This window comes from Leuciscus leuciscus (assembly GCF_965113295.1).
Source record: "Leuciscus leuciscus genome assembly, chromosome: 22".
NCBI classification, from domain to species: domain Eukaryota; kingdom Metazoa; phylum Chordata; class Actinopteri; order Cypriniformes; family Leuciscidae; genus Leuciscus; species Leuciscus leuciscus.
The window spans coordinates 13385003-13408168 of NC_138746.1; the positions used below are offsets into that span (position 1 = coordinate 13385003).

Sequence of the window (23166 nt, forward strand, 5' to 3'; positions counted from 1 at the left end):
TATATATATATATATATATATATATATATATATATATATATATATATATATATATATATATATATATATATATATATATATATATATTGCCAACAAGTTATTTAACACTGCTCTCCATCTGTGGCAGAGCAAATATAATTCGTGTCTCTATCATCCATGATTTATTCAGAGGTTAATCCCATTGGACAGTGCAGGGAGACCGAGTCAGGTGATTTCCAAGGAAGCTGGAGAGGGGAGCCCGCCCAACCCGGATGCACAGATCGTTTGTGGAGCGGTCAGTTGTGGGGTTCAGCTCGCAGGATAGGGGGTATTTCAGCACCACGCAGGACGGACAGCTCCCGCGGCGTTCACCTTTATTTCCTCGCCGCTACTGAGACCTGCTGCACCCGCTGCTTCTCGCGCAGAGGACCGCGACGCGCTCGCACGGACCAGAGGGGTTTGGTGCAACAGACTGTATGCCGGATTTGACGCTGTTAAGGAGGTCATTTGCATGCCGAATCTCGCCGGGTGTAGCATCTCTACGTCGGGACTGACAAACGATGGCGGAGTGTGCAAGGAGGGGACTGTCGCTCCTCGAGGAAGCGCGTTCTCGCTACGAGAGCCTGCAGATTTCTGATGATGTATTTGGGGAGTCGGGAGACGACAGCAGCGAAAACCCCTTTTACAGTACAACGGGAGACTCCAATTCGGATAACTACACGGAGACGAATACGGGCGATGCCAGAGCCGGTGAAACTAGGAGTCAGAGCTGCGGTCCTCCCGGGTCTGTTTCCAACGGCCAGGCGCAGGAGGAGGGATGGAGCGACACGCTACAGGACTTCAGCGTTCCCCACTATCAGGACACGCATGGTAAGTTCATCTAATGATGAGCGCTGATTAACTGGTCCTCATGTAAATGCAATGCAGCTTTCTCATCCTTGAGAGGCCTGCATGTTCAACGAGTAATTAAGCTCACAGATGGGACTCTTTGATGACTACACTGGTTTACTTTGATCTCTCTCATCAGATGGCTCCAACAGATGACACAATTCCTTCAAATGTGGATCATGGGTGATTATTAGCTGGCTCTTTGAAATCCTGCAGAGAAAATATAGGAACTGAGATAGCAGGCCAAATTTTGGGTTTTCATACCATCTGAGCATGCTTCCAGTGTCTAATCACTGCCAGACTCCGAGCAGCTGTGATTATGATTATGATTATGATTATGATTAGCTCTGTATCAGGGCAGAAGGGTCATTTGCATGGGTGGATGAGAGGAGGCTCTTATTTCTGAGAAATGCACTTTAAAATAGTTAGGTGGCTTTTAGAGAGCATTAACACCAAGTGTGAATGCTTACCTTTCAAGTGATGTACTGTGCATACATATCCAACAAGTTGCAATTACGACCGTAGAGGGAACAAATAAGGACTTATGAAAATCAGGACAAAAAAAAACAACAGTAGTAAACTAAAACCACACACACACACGTCTGGTTTACTATCTTTGTGGGGACTCTCCACAGACGTAATGTTTTTTATACTGAATAAACTGTATTTTCTATCCCCATACACTAACCATACCCCTAAACCTACCCATCACAGAAAACTTCCTGCATTTTTACATTTTCAATGTAAATTATTTATATTTATAATTTAAAATGATTTACTTTTGTATGATTTATATACTTGTTTCTTCATGGGGACCTCAATTTAGATCCCCATGGTGACACGAGTCCCCATGAGTTTGTGTGCATTCAGGTTGAAGTCCCCACCAGGATAGAAGCACACACACACACAATTGCCAGTCAGAACCTATGTTTTATGTTAAAATACTTAACATTCATGTCATTCAGTCAGCAGTTGTTTAAAATTCAATAGACTGTCATTTTAGGTGGATTAATATCATTTTAAGAGATTTTATTAATGCCTGTCATTTAAAGTGTCACCACATTTTATAAAAGCTCACGACTGACTGTCTAGCCTTTTATGCCACACTGAATGCCTAGAGAAAACATCAAGGACATCAAGACATTTCATGACATTTCATAATCATATGAGAACTGATTATAAACATACGTTTCAACTTGATAACTTCAACTGTTCTTTGGAGAATATTTGTAATATTACGCACGTTTGAGGGTATTATAGGTTTTCTGTTTGGTGTACACACTGTAAAAGAATCAATTGTGTTTTTGGGTTTGTTTTATTTTTAATTTTTTTTCTACAGAATGTGTTGGGTGGGGTCAAAAAACTACATTAAAGTCAGTCACATTTAGAAAAAAGAGCATGCAGGATTTGTGAGGGTTAAAGGTTTAATAATTCATGTCCATTATGTTAATTCAAATCAACATACAGTATTAAAAGTGCCTGAAGATAATTTAGTTATAATTTTATGAACTGAATTTACCTGACAAATTTGCATGACTTATCAATATAAAGATGCTTGCCAGTCAAATGCTTGTGGTCCCATTGCTGGTCCAGAAATGCAAATCATCATCATCTTTTTATTCCAGCCACATAATATTGAAGGTCTATATTTCTCCATGAATCATAGCCAGAGATAATCATGTGCTAATGCCAGACAGACTTTCAAATGCTGTGGTTTGCATAATGTGCAGAGAAACATTCTTGCATCAATAACAAAACATGTTTTTTTTTTTCTTTCTTTTTTTCTAGCAAGGATAGTCAAGAGTTTCATCAGTTATTCTATAATATGTTCTGATCTCATTGATGATCCATTTAATGGCAGTCTAAAAATATTGTCATAAACAGGAGTGCAGAGCCTCCTGGGCATCGCTTACTGTACAAACTCTAACCGGTTGACATATGGATCGATAGACTGATACTAATTTCATGCTTCATTTCACTCAAGTCAAAGTGACCCAAGAGCATGTTTAAATGATGCGTGTGTGTGTGTTTAAATGTCATGTAAAGATCCTCCATTGCACAAACATGGAAAATTGAAAGAATAATGCAATCAGCAGATATTTATAACCAAAATACACTGAGAAACACATATTACGATAATGTTTTAGTAGAAAGTATTATAATCCTTATGTAAAATTTTCTTTTATTGTTTTGGTTTGGGCATTTTCCAAATTGAGTAGATGCTGTGCTGTTGATACAAATGACACATCTATCCGTCGTGGTTGCTCAGAAAGTTCTGTCTGTCACCACAGGGGGAAAATGGGCCATCTGGTGACTGCCTTTGCTCTGGCACACGCTGCAAAATCAGTCATGAAAGATAGTACACAAAGTCAGTGCACCGACATTTTGCATTTTATGTCATGGCTCATTTAAGAAGATGCGACACTTGTGGATACTGAAAAACATCGGAACGAGATGTCAGTGTTATTTGTAAAAGGTAATTGAATTGTCCTTGTCCGGCACAAGACTGCAGCCTAACTGTGAAACTTATATAAGGTCTATATTATTCAGGTCAGGTCAGATTTTGTGCTTTCGCTTGCATCCATATCATCTAACATATCTCAACAAGTTATTTGAAAAGGATTGAATTATAATAAACCAAGGGACAGTGAAAGAGCTGTAAGCTGTAAACAGATCTTTGTCATCCCCAACAGTTTTTTTGACAAATTTGTTAAAATGAGACACTGCTTGGACTGTTTGAGGGCCATATGGTATAATTCAGAACCTGCTGTAAGATCTAAAAAGATAAGATCGATATATACTAGCTTGCTTATTTGTATAAAGGAGGGGAGAAGGTGCAGAGGCTGCTGCTTATTCTTCTCAATAATTAATCTTGGAAACTATGTACTGTAGCACACCAGCAGCGGTTCTCCAGGAAGACTGAATGTAAAGACACAGAGAAATAAATACATTTCGATGTTATATAGACCTTCTGGGTGTGAACAGAAAAGCCATTAACACAGCTATTAAAGCCAGCTTATATGAAATATCACTGCAGCACTTCAAGCATTAAGATTACCATTGGACCAGCAATATTTTTACCCAGTTTTTCTGCTAATATAAAGTACTGTAGTACATGTATGTTCATGAATTTTAGAAGTGATATGGCCATTATCTGGTTAAGCGTACGGTATTACTTAACACTTTGATTTAATACCATAACATTTTAAGCTAGATAAAAACAAACCTAGAACCGTTTTCTCTGTCATGTTAATTTTTTATACTTTTTAATTAAAATTTAAATTCTGGCCAGCATAAAAATATTAAATCTAAATATTTAAAAATATATATATATTATTATATTTTCTTTAAATATTTTGTATATATTTGACATTGACATTCTTCTGGGAAATTGACTGACATTAAATACTTCCGGAAAATTGACATGTCTTTCTATACTTCATGTAAAACTATTCTGAACAGGAATTGGCTAATTCCTCTAATTATTTTGCATGTAGCTTTAATGACCCGGTTTCACCACAATATAATTTACAATGACTGCAACAAGGCAACATGCAATTAAAAATAGTGACCATTGGCAGTAAAATACATTTTAATCTTTACTAGATTTTGGTACGTTCATGAACATTTTATGTCAACTACCTATTTTTAGCATACTGGGTAAAAGTGTTTATGTAATCAGCATTTTTCCTGAGATGTTTTTCCCCTAAAAAGATGTTTTATACCAAAAAGGCACAGATGAATGAACATAATAAACTGTGCAATGGACTTTATCCTGCGGGATTATTTGCGTTTGCTTTACAAGATTCTTCAGTGCCGTAATGGAAGATGAGCTACTGGTTGAATAGCAGCTGTTGTGGTTTGGTTAAGATGTGTGTCATACATGATGACTGAATGAGCACATGGGGCTTTGGAAAGCATGACTGAAACATTTGTTCAGAAAAATAACACACATTTATTTAAATTATTATTATTAAATTTTTTTGCTTACCGATGTTTATATAGTTTCAATTTTTAGGTTTTACATTTTGTAATATATTTGTATGTTTAATTTTTTTATATTTTATTAATTCTTTTTCTGTTTTATTTCTTCTTATTTGTACTTGATTTCCTGTGTTGATCAGAATCCTGGACAGTTGTTTACTCACAGCACTCAAATCAATTCTACACTCTCTTGATTTGGGGTCATTAGGTCTCTGTGACTCTCAGTAAATGTGTGGCAAGTTGTAACTGCAGTTGCTGGCCAGTGCTGTGCTTTGGGGTTTCCATAATAACCACTTAAGGGAAGGATAATTTTTTTGTCTGTTGTTTGTGGGTGTTCGCAACATGTCATATATCTCAACATAAAGTGCTATATACGTTTAAATTATTTAGGTTGGATCAATACAAATCTTTCACTGACCAATATTCACACTAAGCAACACTGTAAATGGTACTTATTTCCACAGTATAAGTTAATGTACTATAACACATCTGCTATAAAGACACTCCATTTTCCTCCTTAGTTGTTTGCTCTATTTCTGTGTGAGCTGCATGGCGCCTTTTAAGAGACAAAATGGCCATTAGAGGAAGTGGAGTAAAAGATAACGGAATAAATTAAGATTTTTGTGAGCTGCTTTCTACAACTTTTTATCATCAGTTGATAAGCAGTGTTTCTCATTAGTTCACCATATAGATGGTGATGAGGGTCCTGATAAAAGCCATTAGAGGTTCAACTGTGCATCCAATGCCTAGTAAAAGGAACCGAATATGAACATTCTGTCATCATTTACTCACTTTCACGTTGTTCCAAACCTGTATTTTTTTTCTTTTGAACACAAAAGAAGATATTTTGAAAAAGCAAGCTTTCATTGTATGGACAAAAAGTCGAAACATTCTTCAAAAATAAATAAATAAATATTTGTGTGTGTGTTCCATGGAAGACAAAAAATTTGAATATATTTTGGACGACATGAGGGTTATTGTTGACAGAATTTTCATTTTTGAGTGAACTATCCCTTTAAGGAAATCATATCTAAATAGCTATCTAAATCTATTACATAACCAGCAGTCACCAAACAAATGTGTAGATATATATTTTTTTAAATCACTAAAAAACAAAAAACACTTCTAACAACATATTTATTTTAATTTTCTTGCAGGTTTTTTTGTTTTGTTTTAGTTTAATATGAATATTGAAATGAAGATAGTATCATTATTTAAAAGAAATACGGTGAATTCATATAATGCTGTTTTTATTGAAAGATTCAGAGGTCTTATGTAAATCAGCTGCTTAATGGTTTACATAATTAAACATGTATAATCAAAATCACATATTATGCATTTCCAGTGCTAAACAGTTATTTTGGGATTTTCGACCATTTCATTAAAAGATAATTGGCTTAGTTTGTGAATTATAAAATGATGCAATTGCTTTTGCATTATTCTCTGCGATTGTGTGCAAACTGTAAAATCATCCCTGGCTTAAATTTTTTTTAATAATTAAAAATATATATTATTCTGTTAAAACGTAACTTTTATTTTGCAGGTCCGACACAGAAAATGCCAGCCAATGCCACGGCCATGGACTTCTTCCAGCTGTTTGTCCCTGACAACGTCATTCAGAACATGGTGACCCAGACCAACATGTATGCCAAAAAGTACCAGGAGCGCTTTGGAAGTGATGAAGGATGGACCAATGTGACGCTGGCTGAGATGAAGGCTTTTCTGGGTTATGTTACTTCTACTAGCGTGAACCGTTGTGAATCAGTGCTGAGCATCTGGAGCAGCGGATTCTTCAGTAATCGCAGCATCGCGCTCAAGATGAGCCAGGCGCGCTTCGAGAAGATCCTCAAGTACTTCCATGTCGTAGCCTTCCGCTCCAGCCACGGTGGCAGTCAGGGCCTCTATAAGATCCAACCCTTCCTGGACTCTCTTCAGCAGAGCTTCAGCTCTACCTTCAGGCCTTCACAGACACAGGTAATGAATACAAGCAATGAAATCATACTTCAATTCAATGCACAAATCACTGTCAGTCAGCAAACATCAACATGTTCACAGTACAAAGAAAAACTGCGCGAAACAAATCTTCACTAGGAACTAGGACTAGCAGACATATTCGATTTCTGTGCCAGTGGAACGCGTGTTTGGGACTGAAATCAGAACACGTTCTGCTGTAATTGGGATAGCCTGGAGTCCCGTCACATGTCTCATGGAGCTTTATGGCACCATTTTGAAAGGTCTGAGGGGTCTTTTATATCTGCTGCTATTCAGTGTTGCTCAATGCAATACTCAAGGTCTGTTGTACTTTGTATCTTAATTTGTAGCATATATAGATTGAAAACAAACTATTTCTCTTTTCTGAAAGATTACAGTTAAATGCATGAATGCCTCAGGCCCATCTTAAGTTATTCATAAGCTCAGGAGTCAACATTTTTGACCTTCAATCTTTGTAATCATTTTTGTATCTAAGTCCCTCAGGTTCCAGTTCTCAGTGTGCTTTCATTATGATTGTGGAAATAATGACTTTATAAAATAAAATTGAATTAATAAAAATGTAAATACATTTATATTTAAACGAGGGATGAGAATTGAATGAATTACACTACCATTCAAAAGTTTGGGGGAAGTACGATAAAAAAAGAAAAGAAATTATTACTTTTATTCAGCAAGGATGCATTAAATTAATCAAAAGTGACAGTAAAACATTTAAAATGTTACAAATGATTTCTATTTTAAATAAATGATGTTCTTTTGAACTTCTACTCATCAAGGAATCCTGAAATTTTTTTTTTATCACGGATTCCACTTAAATCAGCAACACAACTGTTTTTAACATTGATTAATAAAAAATGTTAAAAATCTTGAGCAGCAAATCAGTATATATTAGAATGATTTCTGAAGGATCATGTGACACTGAAGACTGGAGTAATGATGTTGAAAGTTCAGCTAAATAAAGTCAGATATCTAATTCAAAGTTCTATGAGATCATAGACAGTAATTGTCAATTCTGCTAGTTTAATGTATCCAAATATCACTTTAAATGTAGTCCTATGTTAAATAAAATGACAGCAATTATGCACTCAATGTGCCAGACATTCAGATGTCAGGCTAACATCAGGGAGTTTACTGTTAAATGACAAGAAGAGCTGTGCCAAGTAAGACATTTCAACACCCTCCTACATTTGTTCTGTTTTTTCTCTCTTCATTTAGAAAATGAGTTTTCCGCACATTGAATAATCTGGGCTTCTGCTTTCAGATAGAGGACATAAAATTGGAACCGAGTTGTGAAAAGAAATCGTGAAATATGGGCTAGAATCTGAGCAGTCCATTATTCATCAAAAGTGAGCCACATTTATTACATTCTGTCAAATTCCATCATTGTTGATGGTACAAAGAAAAACTGCACGAAACAAATCTCCACAGTATTAACATTTTGGAAACTAGGACTAGCAGACATTCGATTTCTGTGCCAGTGGAAAGTGGGTTTGGGACTGAAATCAGAACACGTTCTGCTGTAATTGGGATAGCCTGGAGTCCCGTCACATGTCTCATGGCTAGGAGCTTTATGGTACCATTTTGAAAGGTCTGAGGGATCTTTTATATCTGCTGCTATTCATTGTAGATCAATGCAATACTCAAAGTCTGTTGTACTTTGTATCTTAATTTGTAGCATACAATACATAGATTGAAAACTAACCATTTATCTTTTCTGAAAGATGTGCTTCAATTTGACATTAAACTCAGATGGGCATCCCTCCGTAGAGCAGAGATCTTGCGAAAACAAACGAACAAGAACTCAGTTCTTTAATGATCCCTTCAAATTTCTGACAAGTCTCTTCACAAGGGAGAAAAGTAACATCCCCGCTAAATGTAGAGGTTCAAGTCTTTTTCAAAATCATCGCCAAGTGATTATCTGAATACCTACAAAATATATATATATATATATATATATATATATATATATATATATATATATATATATATATATATATACATTGATACAGCGGTGCAGAAGGCAGATATATCAGAGTTTTCCGGGTGCTTAGAACATTTCAGTATGATATGGCACCAGATCCAGATGGCAAAGGTGGGGGAAAAAAGACCTTCATGTTGTCTTCCTGGATCTTGCTAATGCCTTTGGGTCAGTCCCCCATAATCTCTTGTGGGAACACCTCCCTTTCTTTTCTTTTTTTTTTGTACACTATTTTTATTTTAAAAACAAAAAAAAACAATACAATACTTCCAATCACAGATACAATTTATCCCTTTTTTTTCCTTTTTTTTTTTTACATATATGTATATGTATACGGACATATATACACACATAAAAAATAAAATAAGAATAAAAATAATCAAAAACAAAACAAAAACACTCTGATAAGAATGTAGGAGAAAATAATTAAATTAGATTACAGAGTACTGTGTAATAAACAATGAAAAACCCCCTACCCACTCCCCCACTCAGCTCACCGCGACCAACACACATATTACAGGTTATTTATGCAATACAAACAGTACAACAATAACAGGCACACATTCAATTGGGTAGTACCACTAAATTTAGTGAAATAGGAAATAAAGGGTTGCCATTTATGGAAAAATTTGACTGTACATCCTCTCAACGTGTATTTAATTTTCTCAAGTTTAAAAGAATACATGATGTCTCTGAGCCATCGGGAGATAGAAGGATATTTAGCAGACTTCCAATGTAACAATAAGGAGCGTCTTGCTAGTAAGGATGTAAAAGCTATGATGTCCTTTTGTGTAGGGTTAAGTGCAAGTGTGGGGTCAGGAATCCCAAATATAGCAATCAGAGGGCAAGGTTCGAGATTTACCCCAAGAACAGAGGACATAATATTAAAATAACCCACCCAGAAATCTTTCAAATCAGGACAAAGAAAAAACATGTGGCTAAGATGACAAGGAGAGCCATGACATTTATCACATTTGTCTTCCACTTCCGGATACATTTCAGATAGTCTAAGCTTAGAGAAATGTACCCTGTGTAAGACCTTAAATTGAATAAGTCCAAGACGAGCACAAGAGGTGGTAGAACGTATCCTCTCTATGGCCTGTTCCCAGGACTCCTCATGTATTTGTATTCCCAGTTCCCTTTCCCATGTACACTTAAGTTTGGCATTTGAGTGGTCGCTAAAAGCTAAGATAATGTCATACAGCTTTGAAATGATTCCTCTTTGATGAGGAACAAATGAAAGCATGGTTTCCCACCGATGCTCTGGAGGTAAAGAGGGGAAATTAGGGAAACACTTAGCCACAAAGTTGCGAAACAGATGAGTAACAGGGAGTTGGAACACCTCCCTTTCAACATCTTTTATATTCCAGACACCATTACAACTTTGGTGAAATCATATTTCCAAGATCTGCAGTTTTGCTTTACTACCTCTGAGGTTACCACCTCGTGGCAAGCCTTGGAAATGGGCATTATGGCAGGATGCACTATCTTACCCTTGGCTTTTACGATGGCCATGGAGGTCATAATTTGAGCCTCAAGGTGGGTGGTGGGCGGACAGTGGCTTAATTTGGACTTGCGCCTCCCTCCCCTCAGAGCCTATATGGATGACATTACTACTCTGACCACTACAGTGCCATGTACTAGAAGACTACTCAGAAAACTAGAGGAGAATATCAGCTGGGCCCGAATGAAGAGAAAACCTTCCGAATCACACAGCATCTCTATTGTCAAGGAAGTGCATATTGACATCAAATTCTTCATCGGAAATGACCCCATCCCAACAGTATCTGAGCAGCCTGTGAAAAGCCTTTGTAGTTGGTATGATGCAAGCCTGAAAGACAAAGAACAGGTACAACAACTGCAGAAGGAGATCAGTAGTGGACTATGGGCCGTTTTTATCAACTCCAGCTCCACTAACTTTTGGGGTTCTACAAGGGTCCATTCTTGCTACTGTTTTGTTTTCATTATATATGCTTCCTTTGGGATCTAATTTTAAGAAGTATGGTGTTTCTTTTCATTGCTATGCTGATGATACGCAGATTTATCTGCCACTGCAACATAATAACAGGAGTGCCCTAACTCCTCTTTTAGCTTGTCTAAATGACATAAAAAGCTGGATGTCCTTAAATTTTTTCATTATATTTGGGCCATCTGATAATTATGTGCCTCCTAATCTCAATTTTGGTCCACTGGGCCCGTATAATAAAGCGGTTGTGAGGAATCTGGGTGTTTTATCTGACAAAGCTTTTATATTTGATAAGCAAATAAACGCTTTTGTCAAATGATGCTTTTTTAATCTGAGACTTCTGGCTAAAGTAAAGAGTTTTCTTTCCATTGACGATTTTGAGAAAGCCATTCATGCCTTAATTTTTTCACGGCTTGACTGTTGTAACTCTCTTTATATAGAAGTTAGCCAGACAGCACTACTGCAGTTGCAGGCAGTCTAGAATGCGGCCGCTAGACTGTTGACAAGTTCTCGCAAATATGAGCATATTACACCAATTTTATCTTCACTTGAGTGCGAAACGGTGCGTTTCAGAATCGAATATAAACTTTTATTATTTGTTTTTAAGTCATTGAATGGCTTGGCGCCACCATACCTTTGCTGGCCTACTAAAACGGCACACATCTGTTAAATCTCTTAGGTCCTCTGATCAATTGCTCTTGACCATTCCTAGATCCAGACTGAAACTTAGGAGTGATTGGGCTTTTTCTGTCGCTGCACCTAAACTGTGGAACATATTACCATTGCATATCAGAATGGCTCCAACAATATCCATTTTTAAAATTGTTAAAATCTCATTTGCTATCCCGGGCTTTTAATCTCGATTAGGTGCGGAGGCATGTTTTACTTTAATTTGTGTCTATTTATTTGTATGTATTTTATTGGTGTACTATTTGTTCTTTGTATGATTTTTTTTTTTTTGTACACCACTTTGGGCAACTGTTGTTGTATTAAATTGTGCTTTATAAATAAAGAAAGAAGAAGACAGCACTCAATTACCTGGAAGATTGAAGGCCTGGTGTTCGTAGTTTGGCCTCCTATCATGGGTGCTGTGCCCCCTTACGATTTATGAAGTTCCAATCTCAACAGTGGAGAAACTGGAAAGAGGAATCACAGGTAACATCAAGAAATGGCTCGGAGTTCCATGGTGTCTTACAAACATAGGCCAGCCAGTGCAGTGGAGGAGGCGATAGCAGCAATCAAACATGTGGACATTGTGGGGAATGTTCAACAAGGGAGAGGAGGCCTTGGATTAACAATGAGACGTCCAGTGGAACAAAGCCATAGCACCAGAGCGGAGGAAGATGGTGTTAGAGGAAACACGTAGAAACAGTACAAACAGTATGACTAATTCACAGAGTATAATACATCTCGGCACATTCATCTTTTAAACGGCCATTAGGGATTTCTTTTAGAAATTGGCCTTTTGTTTTTCCCTCTTTGATTGATAGTGGCCAGCATGACTAGAGGCTAGATTGTGAGAATACATTGATCGACAAATTAAATAAAATTAATTAGAAATTTCCTCTGAGAAACATTCTAATTCTCCAATTGTGCTGATGATTTGGTGCTAATTAGGGTCCTGTGAACTCCTGCCCAATTAATTACTGTTCCTACTGAAGTGCACTTTTGAGACATTTTTATGTCCTTTATGTACTCCAATTAAAATATCCACCATGCTGGAAATTGTAGGTTGCCAACTTTTACTACGTCTTTATATTCAAGGGATAGCTCCCCCCAAAAAATGAAAATTCAGTCATCATTTATTCACCCTCATGTCCTTCCAAACCTGTATGACCAATTTGTATTTAGAAGACCAAACCCAACGTTGAAAATGATAATCAGGTTGGTGTCCGAATCCAACGTCAGATTGACATTAATCTCCAGCGTTGGACAGACGTTGTATTGTTGTTGAAAATGAAAATTGGTTTGACGTCAGAACCCGACGTCAGATTGACGTCAACCCGACTTTCTTTTCCAACCAAAATCCAATGTCCAACATTGGATGTTGACGTCAATCCGACTTTCATTTCCAACCAAAATGGTGAGGATCCACCCTCCCTTGCAACCAAAATCATCCCCTGACTGACGTTAATACTTTCTAATCAAGGAGCTTGACAGAAATTTTTTCCAGAAAAAAATATTACTCAAGTACAAATACTCAAAGTGTACTTGTACAGTACTCAAGTAAATGTACTTTGTTACTGTCCACCTCTGTGAATGACTTACTACGTTTTTTGTGTATGTGTGAGGTAGATGTCAATATCAAGATATCTTGTGTTCTGGAGAAGGAAGTCATACAGATTTAAAACATCACGAAGGTTAATAAAAGATGACAGAATGTTTTTTTTGTGAACTATACATTTAAGGTTCTCATTAACCTCATTAACCTGCATTTTAGCTTGGTATTTCAACGTATGGATTTAAATGAATCAGCTTCCGCTCCTAAATCAGAGATTTGCATTTCATGAGGCCTTGTGAGACCCATCTCAGAGACAACCCTCAATTACTCGCCTACCATGAGTAAACTAAACACCATCTGCGTCTCTCAGCTTTCTCAGTGCCATGGAGATATCACCTTGACAATGTGTGCCAACCAGCCCACTTTGACTGCTACAGTGTGGGTTTGTTTCTTAGCCCCTACTGGCAAACAATCAGGCATTCAGTAGACACTCAGAGCCACACATGCCCTGTTTAACTGCTTCAGCTTGATGAGAGGTTTTACTGAGTCAAACAAATAAAAAAAAATAGATTATCTTTAGGGAACACTGCTGGTTAGTTCTAACCAGAAAAGAGAACGATCATACCTGACTTGACTTCTTTTGCATAGAAATGTTGCGTATGTAAAGGCCCGCCCAATCGGCACAACAATGTTTTCCGATAAGCGGGTGAAGGATTACTGTGCAATTTACTTTGATCTGACTCCATTTTATCACAACCTCGGATTTAGGCGATTGACTAATATTCTAGAGGGCTGTACTCGCTTATTCTAGAATATATTATTTAGTCCCCATAGATCTGAACACACTTAATTAAGGTAAGACTATATCTAACCATAGGTCATGACCTCTTAACTTCCAACTTAACCAACTTAACTTCCTCTTATGGTAACTTTGTATAATCATGCCATTGTTTCCCACGTACACTTAGAATAATATTACAATAATCAGAGGTTGAGGCTCACCCATTTTGACATATTGTGGACAGAAAGTCATTTGCATGAAAGACCTTGGCAGAGGATCCACCTTCCTCTGTAAGCAAGATATCTCTAAACTCTTAAAAACTTTATTACCTTTTGGTTTACTTCTGTGGGAATGAGACCTTTGTACCAGTCGCACTGAGACATTTCAAATGATACCAAACATGTATAGTGTTGTATGCTAATTGTTCATATTTTTGGGTGAATTCCAGATGGTTTCAGCATGTGAAGAGAAGAGATGGGGGAAGAGGGGGTGAAGGGAAAGAAATGTAAATTAAGACAATACTGATGTGATTGACGGGTGTGGATGCTAATTTTGCAAGAGAGTTCAAATGTTAATTTCCAAATGTTGGATTTTGCATACGCTAAAATCCACGCCAACATTCATATTTATAAAAGCGGTCCTTAAGTTCAAATCTGTGCATGCCCACGTTTTATAAATCAGGCACCTTTTCTCAGGATTCCTGCATGCATCTTGTGTGGGAAACATAATAAGTTTGAAAAGCAACTTTGCATGTGTTATCATGGTGGAATTTTCAATTCAGACATGCTGCTTTTCCCCAGGTCCTCCATGAACCCTTGATTGATGAGGATCCTGTGTTCATTACTACATGTACAGAGAGAGAGCTGCGCAAGAGGAAGAAGAGGAAGTTCAGCCTGTGGGTGCGACAGTGCAGCGCCACCGGTTTCATCGGTCAGGTGAATACACACACACACTCCCGCAGGGCAAGGATATACCACAAAGAAATTCATCAACTGCCCCAAGTTCTGTCACATTGTTTCTGAGAAAGATTTTTTTTTTCCCACTTATTTAAAATAATTAGCTTCTCGGTTGACACAGCAATTTTCCACCATTTGTTTGAGTAAATACATCTCTAAAGGACTACAGAGAGGCGCATTACTTGATGGAATCAATAAAATATAATTTCTAGAGTCAACAAAGAAAAAGAGAGCCCAGACCACTTAACATAATTGGAGAAAATAACTGCTGTGCCTGGGGATTGAGACAATCAGACAACAAAATATATTGTCCTTACTTTATATTTTTGACGTACATTATCGTTCAAAAGTTTGGTGTCAAAAGTTAAGTCTTTTATGCTCACCAAGGCTGAATTTGTTTTATCAGAAATACAGTAAAACAGTCATATTGTGAAATATGAACTGTTATTATTCCTGTTATTGCAAAGCTGAATTTTCAGCATCATTACCCCAGTCTCAGTGTCACACGATCCTTTATAATATGCTGATTTGGTGCTCAAGAAACATTTCTTATTATTAACAATGTTGAAAACAGTTGTGCTGCTTAATATTTTTGTGAAAACCATGACCAGTTCTTCAGGATTTTTTGTCTTTACTGCCACTTTGATCAATTTAATGTGTCCTTGCAGAATAAAAGTATTAATTTAATTGAAGAAAAAAAAAAAACTTACTGACCCCAGACTTTTGAACAGTAAAACAGGATATTTAATAATACAAAATAAAAATATATAGGAATTGATTAGATTGACGAATGATTCACAATAATATCCAGAATGTGCATTTATAAAGTAAATAGTGTCAATTTTCTTGCTTCCCCCTCAGATCTATGTCCATCTAAAGGAGGGTCCAGGTCCAGATGGTTTGGACACACTGAAGAATAAACCACAGCTGCACAGTCTGGTGGCCAAGCAGCTCTGTCAGAATCTGGCTGGCCGTAATGCTATCATCTTCACTGGACCAAGCATCACAAGTCTAAACTTGTTTCAAGAATTTGAGAAACAGGGTAGGTGCTGTAATGTGTGTGCAACAGTGCTGCATCTGTCAGTTCCTTGCATCTTTATCTGCTCTACTTCTCTCAGTGAATTCTGCCTTGGCTCTGCTTCTTCTTTTTTTCCATCTCTTTAATCTTCTCTCCATCTGATGTTCCTCATCCCCTGCAGTTTTTAATTACATGGTGACAGCATCCTAGGCAAGGAATAAATGGAGAGAGTGAGAGGAAGTTGACCTTGAGTTTTCACAGGAAACGTGTTTCATACTCAAAGATTATTTGAATGCCTCCAGCTGGGAGTAAATGTTAACACAGCTAGAGTGGATTAGGCTAGTGGCCAGCTTCTCTCTTTCTACATTATTTATTTATTTTTTTACATTATTTGAGATCTAGGTCATAATTGAATGCCTTTTAGAATTTATCAGCTTCATACAATAGGCCTACAGTTCAATGGTATTTATACAGCCCTGTAATAAACAGGGCTGTACAATAAACTGAATAATAAACTAAAAGTATTGAGTTCTGTGACAGCCTTTTCCACACGTGTAAGGTTGTAAAACACAACATCATGGTTTTTTTTTTTTTATATCACGATTACTAACAGTTTTATTTATCTTCAATGCCACAGCAAAATAAACCATATTTCCCGGAGTTTGCAGTCTGATGTTAATGGCAAGAAATGTCTTTCAATTGAATTGCCCTTATGTGCTGCAATCAAAACATCATACAGTACAACGCGCCCGATTTATGAACAAATTACTATTATGAGTCGGTTCTTTTTGAACGAATCAACAGCATACGCGTCCGATTTATGAACAAATTACTATTATGAGTCGGTGATGACATGCTGTTTCAGACACGCATGCTGAAAATCTCACGCTCTTAAGTTTAAATGCAAAAAAGCGTGACGAATCGCTGACAAAATGGTCTATTTATATTAAGAGCGAACGGGATATCATTTGGCTAAACAACAGTTTACAGTTCAGTGAATTGGTTCATTCATAGAGTTTATGTAAATCAATGACAGTTGATGGACGATAAACCAATTAACTAAAGCGAATCACTGATTCATTTGAGCTCCTGTACAAGGAGGCTACATTTTGTCACTTAAACCCTTGCTGTTTTTAACTTGAACATGTTTTCTAATTTTATCTTATTTTTAACATAGCTGAAACATATCTTAATTAACATCCCCATTAATTTTGTGCCAAATTAATACTTCGGTACAAATAATCATAAAATATTGGCCTCTTAAAACTAATTTTAATAGATGTCTTGACTGTAATTTAACTACTTTAAATTATAAGAATCTTATAGCATGCCGGTTTCAGAGTAGTTTCCTCAACATTGGTGTTCTGACACTTTTACCGCAGCTTTTTTCACACAACATCAGGTAGATGAGCTCCAAAGATTTGCAAGATGTGATATTTTGTAATGAGTTTAACTGCTGGGAAGTATCCAAAATTTTCGTTCGGAGGAGTGATGAAACATCTTAGCAATAAATGTCAAAGTAGTCCAAATTTTCCTGAGTGAATCCTCCAGGACATTTGACTTCGTTGCATATATAAAATGGAGATGAATATGAGAATGGAAATCTTCAAGGAAAGATTAGTCGCGCAGTTGTCCCCTTCCCCTTGCAGGGAGGATGAATACGAGTAATCAACATATCTCAATCAGACTAGGCTGCAGCATCTGGCAGTGCTGAGGAGAAGACATCTGCTCACAGCTTCATAGATCGCACATGCAGGGAGAGATTCATGTGACCTCTATTCATCCAATCAGCTTTCAGATGTGACTTTGAATGCTCATTGCTCAGGCTGGATATTCATTCTCAGCCTTCTCCAGAGATGGATTATTTACTCTTTTCTGTTCTACGTTCTATCTCCTGCAGGCATCTACGGCTGCGGGTTGCTGAGCACCAGGAAGAGTGATTGTACAGGTCTTCCTCAATCTATGCTAATCAATACTGAGGCTCCACAGCAACGTGGCCAGTCTCACATTAAGATGAGAGGCAATACATCCATAATCAACTGGTACAACAAAGGCAACTTTAGGTTCCTCTCTAACGCCTACTCTCCCACCAAAGAAGGTAAGAAAAACACACACCGGACAGGCATATAGTATGTTTCGTCTTGTTTAAATGATGCAGTTTCATCAGTTTATAATGTAAGGAAACATGCAAAGTACAAATGACTCTCGCAAGCTGCAGCAACACGCCTTCTGGAGAGTGTTTTCATTATAGTAGTGTGAGCTTAGATTGCTTTTACGCTGATGCACTTGGATTAAGTGGATATCGTGCTTATCATGGGATTATAAAAGCCAAAGCTTCATCGTATTGTGCTGGTTTTCACTTTTATTTGATAAGCCTTGATCTGTTTTGACAGCAGCTTCACATGAGAAATGTCAGAGATGATATTAGGCATTTTTATTAAAGTGTTGTAAAAGTGTGTGTGTGCGTGTTAAATAAATAACATTGCTCCTGTTTTTTTAGGTCAGGCAAAAAGGGAGATTAAATTACGACTTATATTTCATTCTCTGGAGTCTGAAATAATCCGTTTATATATAAAAAGCTTTTTCTGCATGCACGGTTTCCTCTTTGAGAGCAGGTGATTAATGGGGCTATACAATTTCAATGAAAACTCAGTGCTAAAACTCTGCCAAATCTTCTATCCATAACCATAACTTATCCCACTGGTATTCAGCTGCAACTTTTAGACACTTGGTGAATCCAGTCTATAAATAATTTCAATGCTTTTCCTCATTGTCTTCAGGAATCAAAATAACTCAAAATAATAATTTTAAATTTAATAAATTATCTTTTCTGGACCAGGGTGGAAGAAATAATTTCCCAGAATGCATTTCCTGTGTTGATTTTCAACTCCCTGTAGTTTGTGGCCAATTCAATTTAGAGATTGAAATCAAGTGGAAATACAACAAATAGTCTGGTGGTATTTGTGTCTAGATTGTATTGCTTTAAAACTACATTTATGATTGTGATTAGTAAAAAGGCACAATGTTACTAAGATCTGTATTTGTTCCATCTTTTCGTTGCTAAAATACCTACTCAGTGAACCTACAGCAGATAACTGAACAGTCCTTCCTTATTGAACATTTGATGGTACATCCTATTGTACAGTATGGGGACTGTGATTGACATTTCTGCCCTGGGCTATCCTAGGGGTGATCATTAAGAGGAAGAGCGGAGAAATCCCATGTCCCCTTGCTGTGGAGGCCTTTGCTGCACACCTGAGTTACATCTGCAAATATGACGACAAGTACAGCAAGTGAGTTTGACTAATTAAAGGGTTAGTTCACCCGAAAATCTAAATTCTGTCATCAATTTCTCACCCTTGTGTCGTTCCAAACCCGTAAGACATTCGTTCATCACCGGAACACAAATGAAGAGATCTTTTTAATAAAATCTGAGAGCTTTCTTTCCCTCCATTGACAGCCTACGCAACTACCACTTTCAAGCCCCAGAAAGGTAGTAAATATATCATTAAAGTAATCCATGTGACTACAGTAGTTAAACCTACATTTTATGAAGTGATGCGAATGCTTTGTTTGTGCAAAAAACATAATATACTACTTTATTTACGAAATGTTAATCCCCAACGTGCGTTCAACATAACATGCATCTGTCATGCTCTCGTGAACGCTCGTTGGAGATTAATATATTGTTAATAAAGTGGTAAATTGTGTTTTTTTGTGCAAAGCAGTCGTATTGCTTTATAAAAATGTAGGTTAAACTCTGGAGTCACATGGATTATTTTAATGATGTCTTTATTACCTTTCTGAGGCTTGAAAATGGTAGTTGCGTAGGCTGTCAATGGAGGGACAGAAAGCTCTCAGATTTCATTAAAAAGATATTCATTTGTGTTCCGAAGATGAACCAAAGTCTTACGGGTTTTACAATGATAGTTAACAATTTGATAGTTCACTAATCTCATGATTTCCAACTAGGTATTTCATTTTCCACAAGCCCAATAAGACCTGGCAGCAGGTGTTTTGGCTGACCATCAGCATTGCCATCAACAACGCCTATATTCTTTACAAGATGTCAGATGCCTACCACGTGAAACGCTACAGCCGGGCACAGTTCGGCGAGAGGCTGGTCAAGGAGCTTCTGGATATGGACGACTGCTCACCCACTCAGTGAAAGGATTCGCATGTGGTCTCAAACCCACCCACGACAACGCATTCATACTAACATGCTCAAATACAATTGCATTCTGCACTTCAGGGTCAGTTCGAATGAACAAACCCTATATACATAAAGCAAAATGTGCCATGTCTGGTTGAAAAAGGGATGTTTCCCATCTAAACTCACATTTGTAACCCCATTTGGCCATTTGACAAGTCTGTTTGGATACCACAGGACTATTGTACATATGTCAAAGTAATACTTGCTGCATGAGAAACACAATAACGTGCCCTTTGTAGATGTTCATTGATTTTTATCAATAGAGTTCCAGTAATAGTGTTAACGTAGTTTTGAACCCTGAGGTACAATGTTTTGTGAATTCTCTCTGTTTGTGAGCAGCATATCCAACATTCAGCACTGATAAATATACTGTATATAATTGGTGATTAAGGTGTTTTATCAGCAAAATGAGAATGTAATGCAATTCACATGTTAGATCACAGAACATAGTAGATGTTCTCACAAAAATCTGGGCTTTTTTCTATTTTATATCACTTAATATTTATGATATTTATCTTTATAACTCTTCTTTTTTTTTTTTTTAAGGCAACAACATTAGTGGTGTATAATGCCACACAGATAACCATAAACGTGGCACTACTATGCTTTCCCAGTCTTTTTTGCACTTGGAAGTAGCCGTCAGGATTTGCAAAAGTCACTTGATTTTCAGTAATATTGATCCCAAACTGTATTTCCCATCAAATCTGATTTCAACATAACATATAAAATCATTTGTCTGCCTTTCATTAATATAGGCTACATATCATTTTGTCAATGAAATTATTATAAATCTAGTAAAAGGGCCCAATATACAGTAACAGTAGTATACCAAAAAGAATGTAAATATGATTTCTATTAATTCATTGATATATTTTTATTATGTGTCATTTTAATTGATTATCTAGGGACATTGATGCGAATGGATAAAAAGGAAATGAATGGAATTATAAAATACATTAACTAGAATGTTTCTCTACCTGTAACTCGGTGGATTTATGTGGCGTTTTGTTGTTCCAGAATCTATAATAAGATCAATTCTCCATGCCGCTATATTGTAACGGTATTAATGACAGATACATTCGCAGCGCATGGCGTAATTTGTCCCTTCAAAGAACTGAAGCAGATTCATTCTAGAAGATTTCCCTCAGGTAATATATTTAGTCAAACATCTCAGTGATTTTGTGTTTTAAACGTCCCAGACATGCTCATTATTTCCTTGGCGTTTCTTTTATTTAGTTAACTGTGCCATCGCCCTGCAGTTTTCCTTTGTACGAGTGAAACGCTGCAGACTAACGAACCAATTTGGATGTAGGCTAAACTAGGCCTACAGAACGTCACTTAAAAAATATTCTTTTGGCTTTCAGTCAATACAAATCAAAACGTGTACCTTCTAATGTCATTTGCAGTAATTTTATCACAACGATAGATACGCCATATTTTACACTTGCATCTTTCGTTTTAAATTGAGACAAAAGCAATGTTGTATCACTTATACTATTCATGGGTTTCATCAGGTCCCTTTCCACAGGTGTATTAATCAAGCACAATGCAGTCTGCATTCATAATCTAGGTGCTTGTATTTATACACCTGTGGAAAGGGACCTGATGAAACCCATGAATAGGTGTGCTCATAGTGTTCTGTTTTGTCATGAATGTTGCAAACATTTTATTTCACTTTAATGTAATATTTTTCTACTACTAATCTAATCTACAAATACATAGTCAATATACTAACAAACTCAATCCAGGCGCTAACTGCCATCTGTGCTTATATAAACTGCAACAGATGATTTTGAGATTGCACATCCGTGTTTGTACTGCAGTGGGGTTTATTTGAATCAGGCAGACAGAGAACTGTAATGGCGTGAGAGAGATGTTTGACCTTATCTTGGGTGACCTCAGGGTTTTGTAACTATAACATCTACTGTGCAATATATAGTAGGAGATCGGTTCGGGTGCTATGGACATCTCTGCCAAGTACATACTCTGTAAGCCAGAAAATATTAAAGCTCTTGCTGGTGCAGTGCATTAGAAAAAAAGAAAGAAAAAAAAAGTCCAATTATCAAAATACCTGCTTTTACATTGGCCCGCTAACATTGTGTGATATACCTTAGGGCCAGCTTCATGTGGCATGATAGCAGGTTAAAAAAACTAAACAAAAAAAACCCCTGTCCTTTTAATAACAGAACAGCTATGTCAACTATAGTCTGTGAATACTTATTTACTGGACCAAATTCCTCAATATCTGATCAGTTTAACAAGAACCCAGTGTTGGACATGTATCTATTTTCATGTATGAATGTTGTGAATGTGCCGTGTCTTGCTGTAAAATGCTTGGTGTAGCTTCACTTGTCTTCTCACTGTGAATGTTGAAATGATTAAGCTGTATGTGAGAGTATCTGTGTTATCTGTAATGTTCACCCTCACTGTGTGCTTCACCTCCCTGCCTCTGTGAGTTTACACTAATTTGCACACTAATAAATGTTGTTTATACATTTTTTCCCCCCTCCTAGAGTCTTAGTTGCAACATTCAGTAATAATAGAAGCATGTTAAAGGGTTAGTTCACCCAAAAATTAGAATTTTGTCATCACTTGCTCATCCTCAAGTTGTTCCAAACCTGTATTAGTTTCTCTCTTTGAAGAATGTTGGTAATCAGTTGACAGTAGCCATTGACTTTCATAGGGAAAAAAATATACTATGGAAGTCAATGGCTACTGTCAACTGTCTGGTTACCAATTTTTTTTTAAATAATAAATTATTTAGTGTTCAACAGAAGAAAGAAACTCATACAGGTTTGAGGGTAAGTGATGACAACATTTTCATTTTTGGGTGAACTATCCCTTTAATCTCAAATGTGTAAAGGTCATATTTCACACCAAAATAATTAAAGAAATTAAAGAAAAAGTATACCGATGGAACTTTTTTTTGCATTGTTACATTATTTTCAGGGCAATGAAGCACATTTTTCCCATACGTTATAATAAACGCATCTAGTATGGTCTCGTTTTTGATGAGAAGTTGATTTTTTTTACAAAACTTTTAGGTTTAAATTTTAATACATGTTTAAAATTAAAAGCAGTACTTACTACAGCCTGTCAATTCATATTTCTATAACATGAAAGAAAAAATATTTGTATATAAATGAAATTATTGTAGCATTTGTTGTACTACCTTTAATTTAAAAAATGC

The 23166-nt window shown here is 36.8% G+C and overlaps 1 protein-coding gene across 1 annotated transcript; it reads left to right on the plus strand.

The window, feature by feature from the left end:
- The first annotated feature begins 208 nt into the window (after nt 1-208).
- Nucleotides 209-23001, plus strand: pgbd5 (piggyBac transposable element derived 5). Its single transcript, XM_082153835.1, has 7 exons — nt 209-849; nt 6395-6825; nt 14590-14724; nt 15607-15787; nt 17664-17861; nt 18951-19056; nt 19736-23001. Exons 1-7 carry the CDS (start codon nt 540-542, stop codon nt 19929-19931), a joined length of 1557 nt encoding a protein of 518 aa, XP_082009961.1. The 5' UTR covers nt 209-539; the 3' UTR covers nt 19932-23001.
- The last annotated feature ends 165 nt before the right edge of the window (nt 23002-23166 follow it).

Bases quoted from the DNA above. Each gene is read 5' to 3' on its own strand.
- pgbd5 (XM_082153835.1), top strand. From the start codon at position 540: ATGGCGGAGTGTGCAAGGAGGGGACTGTCGCTCCTCGAGGAAGCGCGT. The intron at 850-6,394 runs GTAAGTTCATCT...TTTATTTTGCAG, and splicing joins CCACTATCAGGACACGCATG to GTCCGACACAGAAAATGCCA. The intron at 6,826-14,589 runs GTAATGAATACA...GCTTTTCCCCAG, and splicing joins TCAGGCCTTCACAGACACAG to GTCCTCCATGAACCCTTGAT.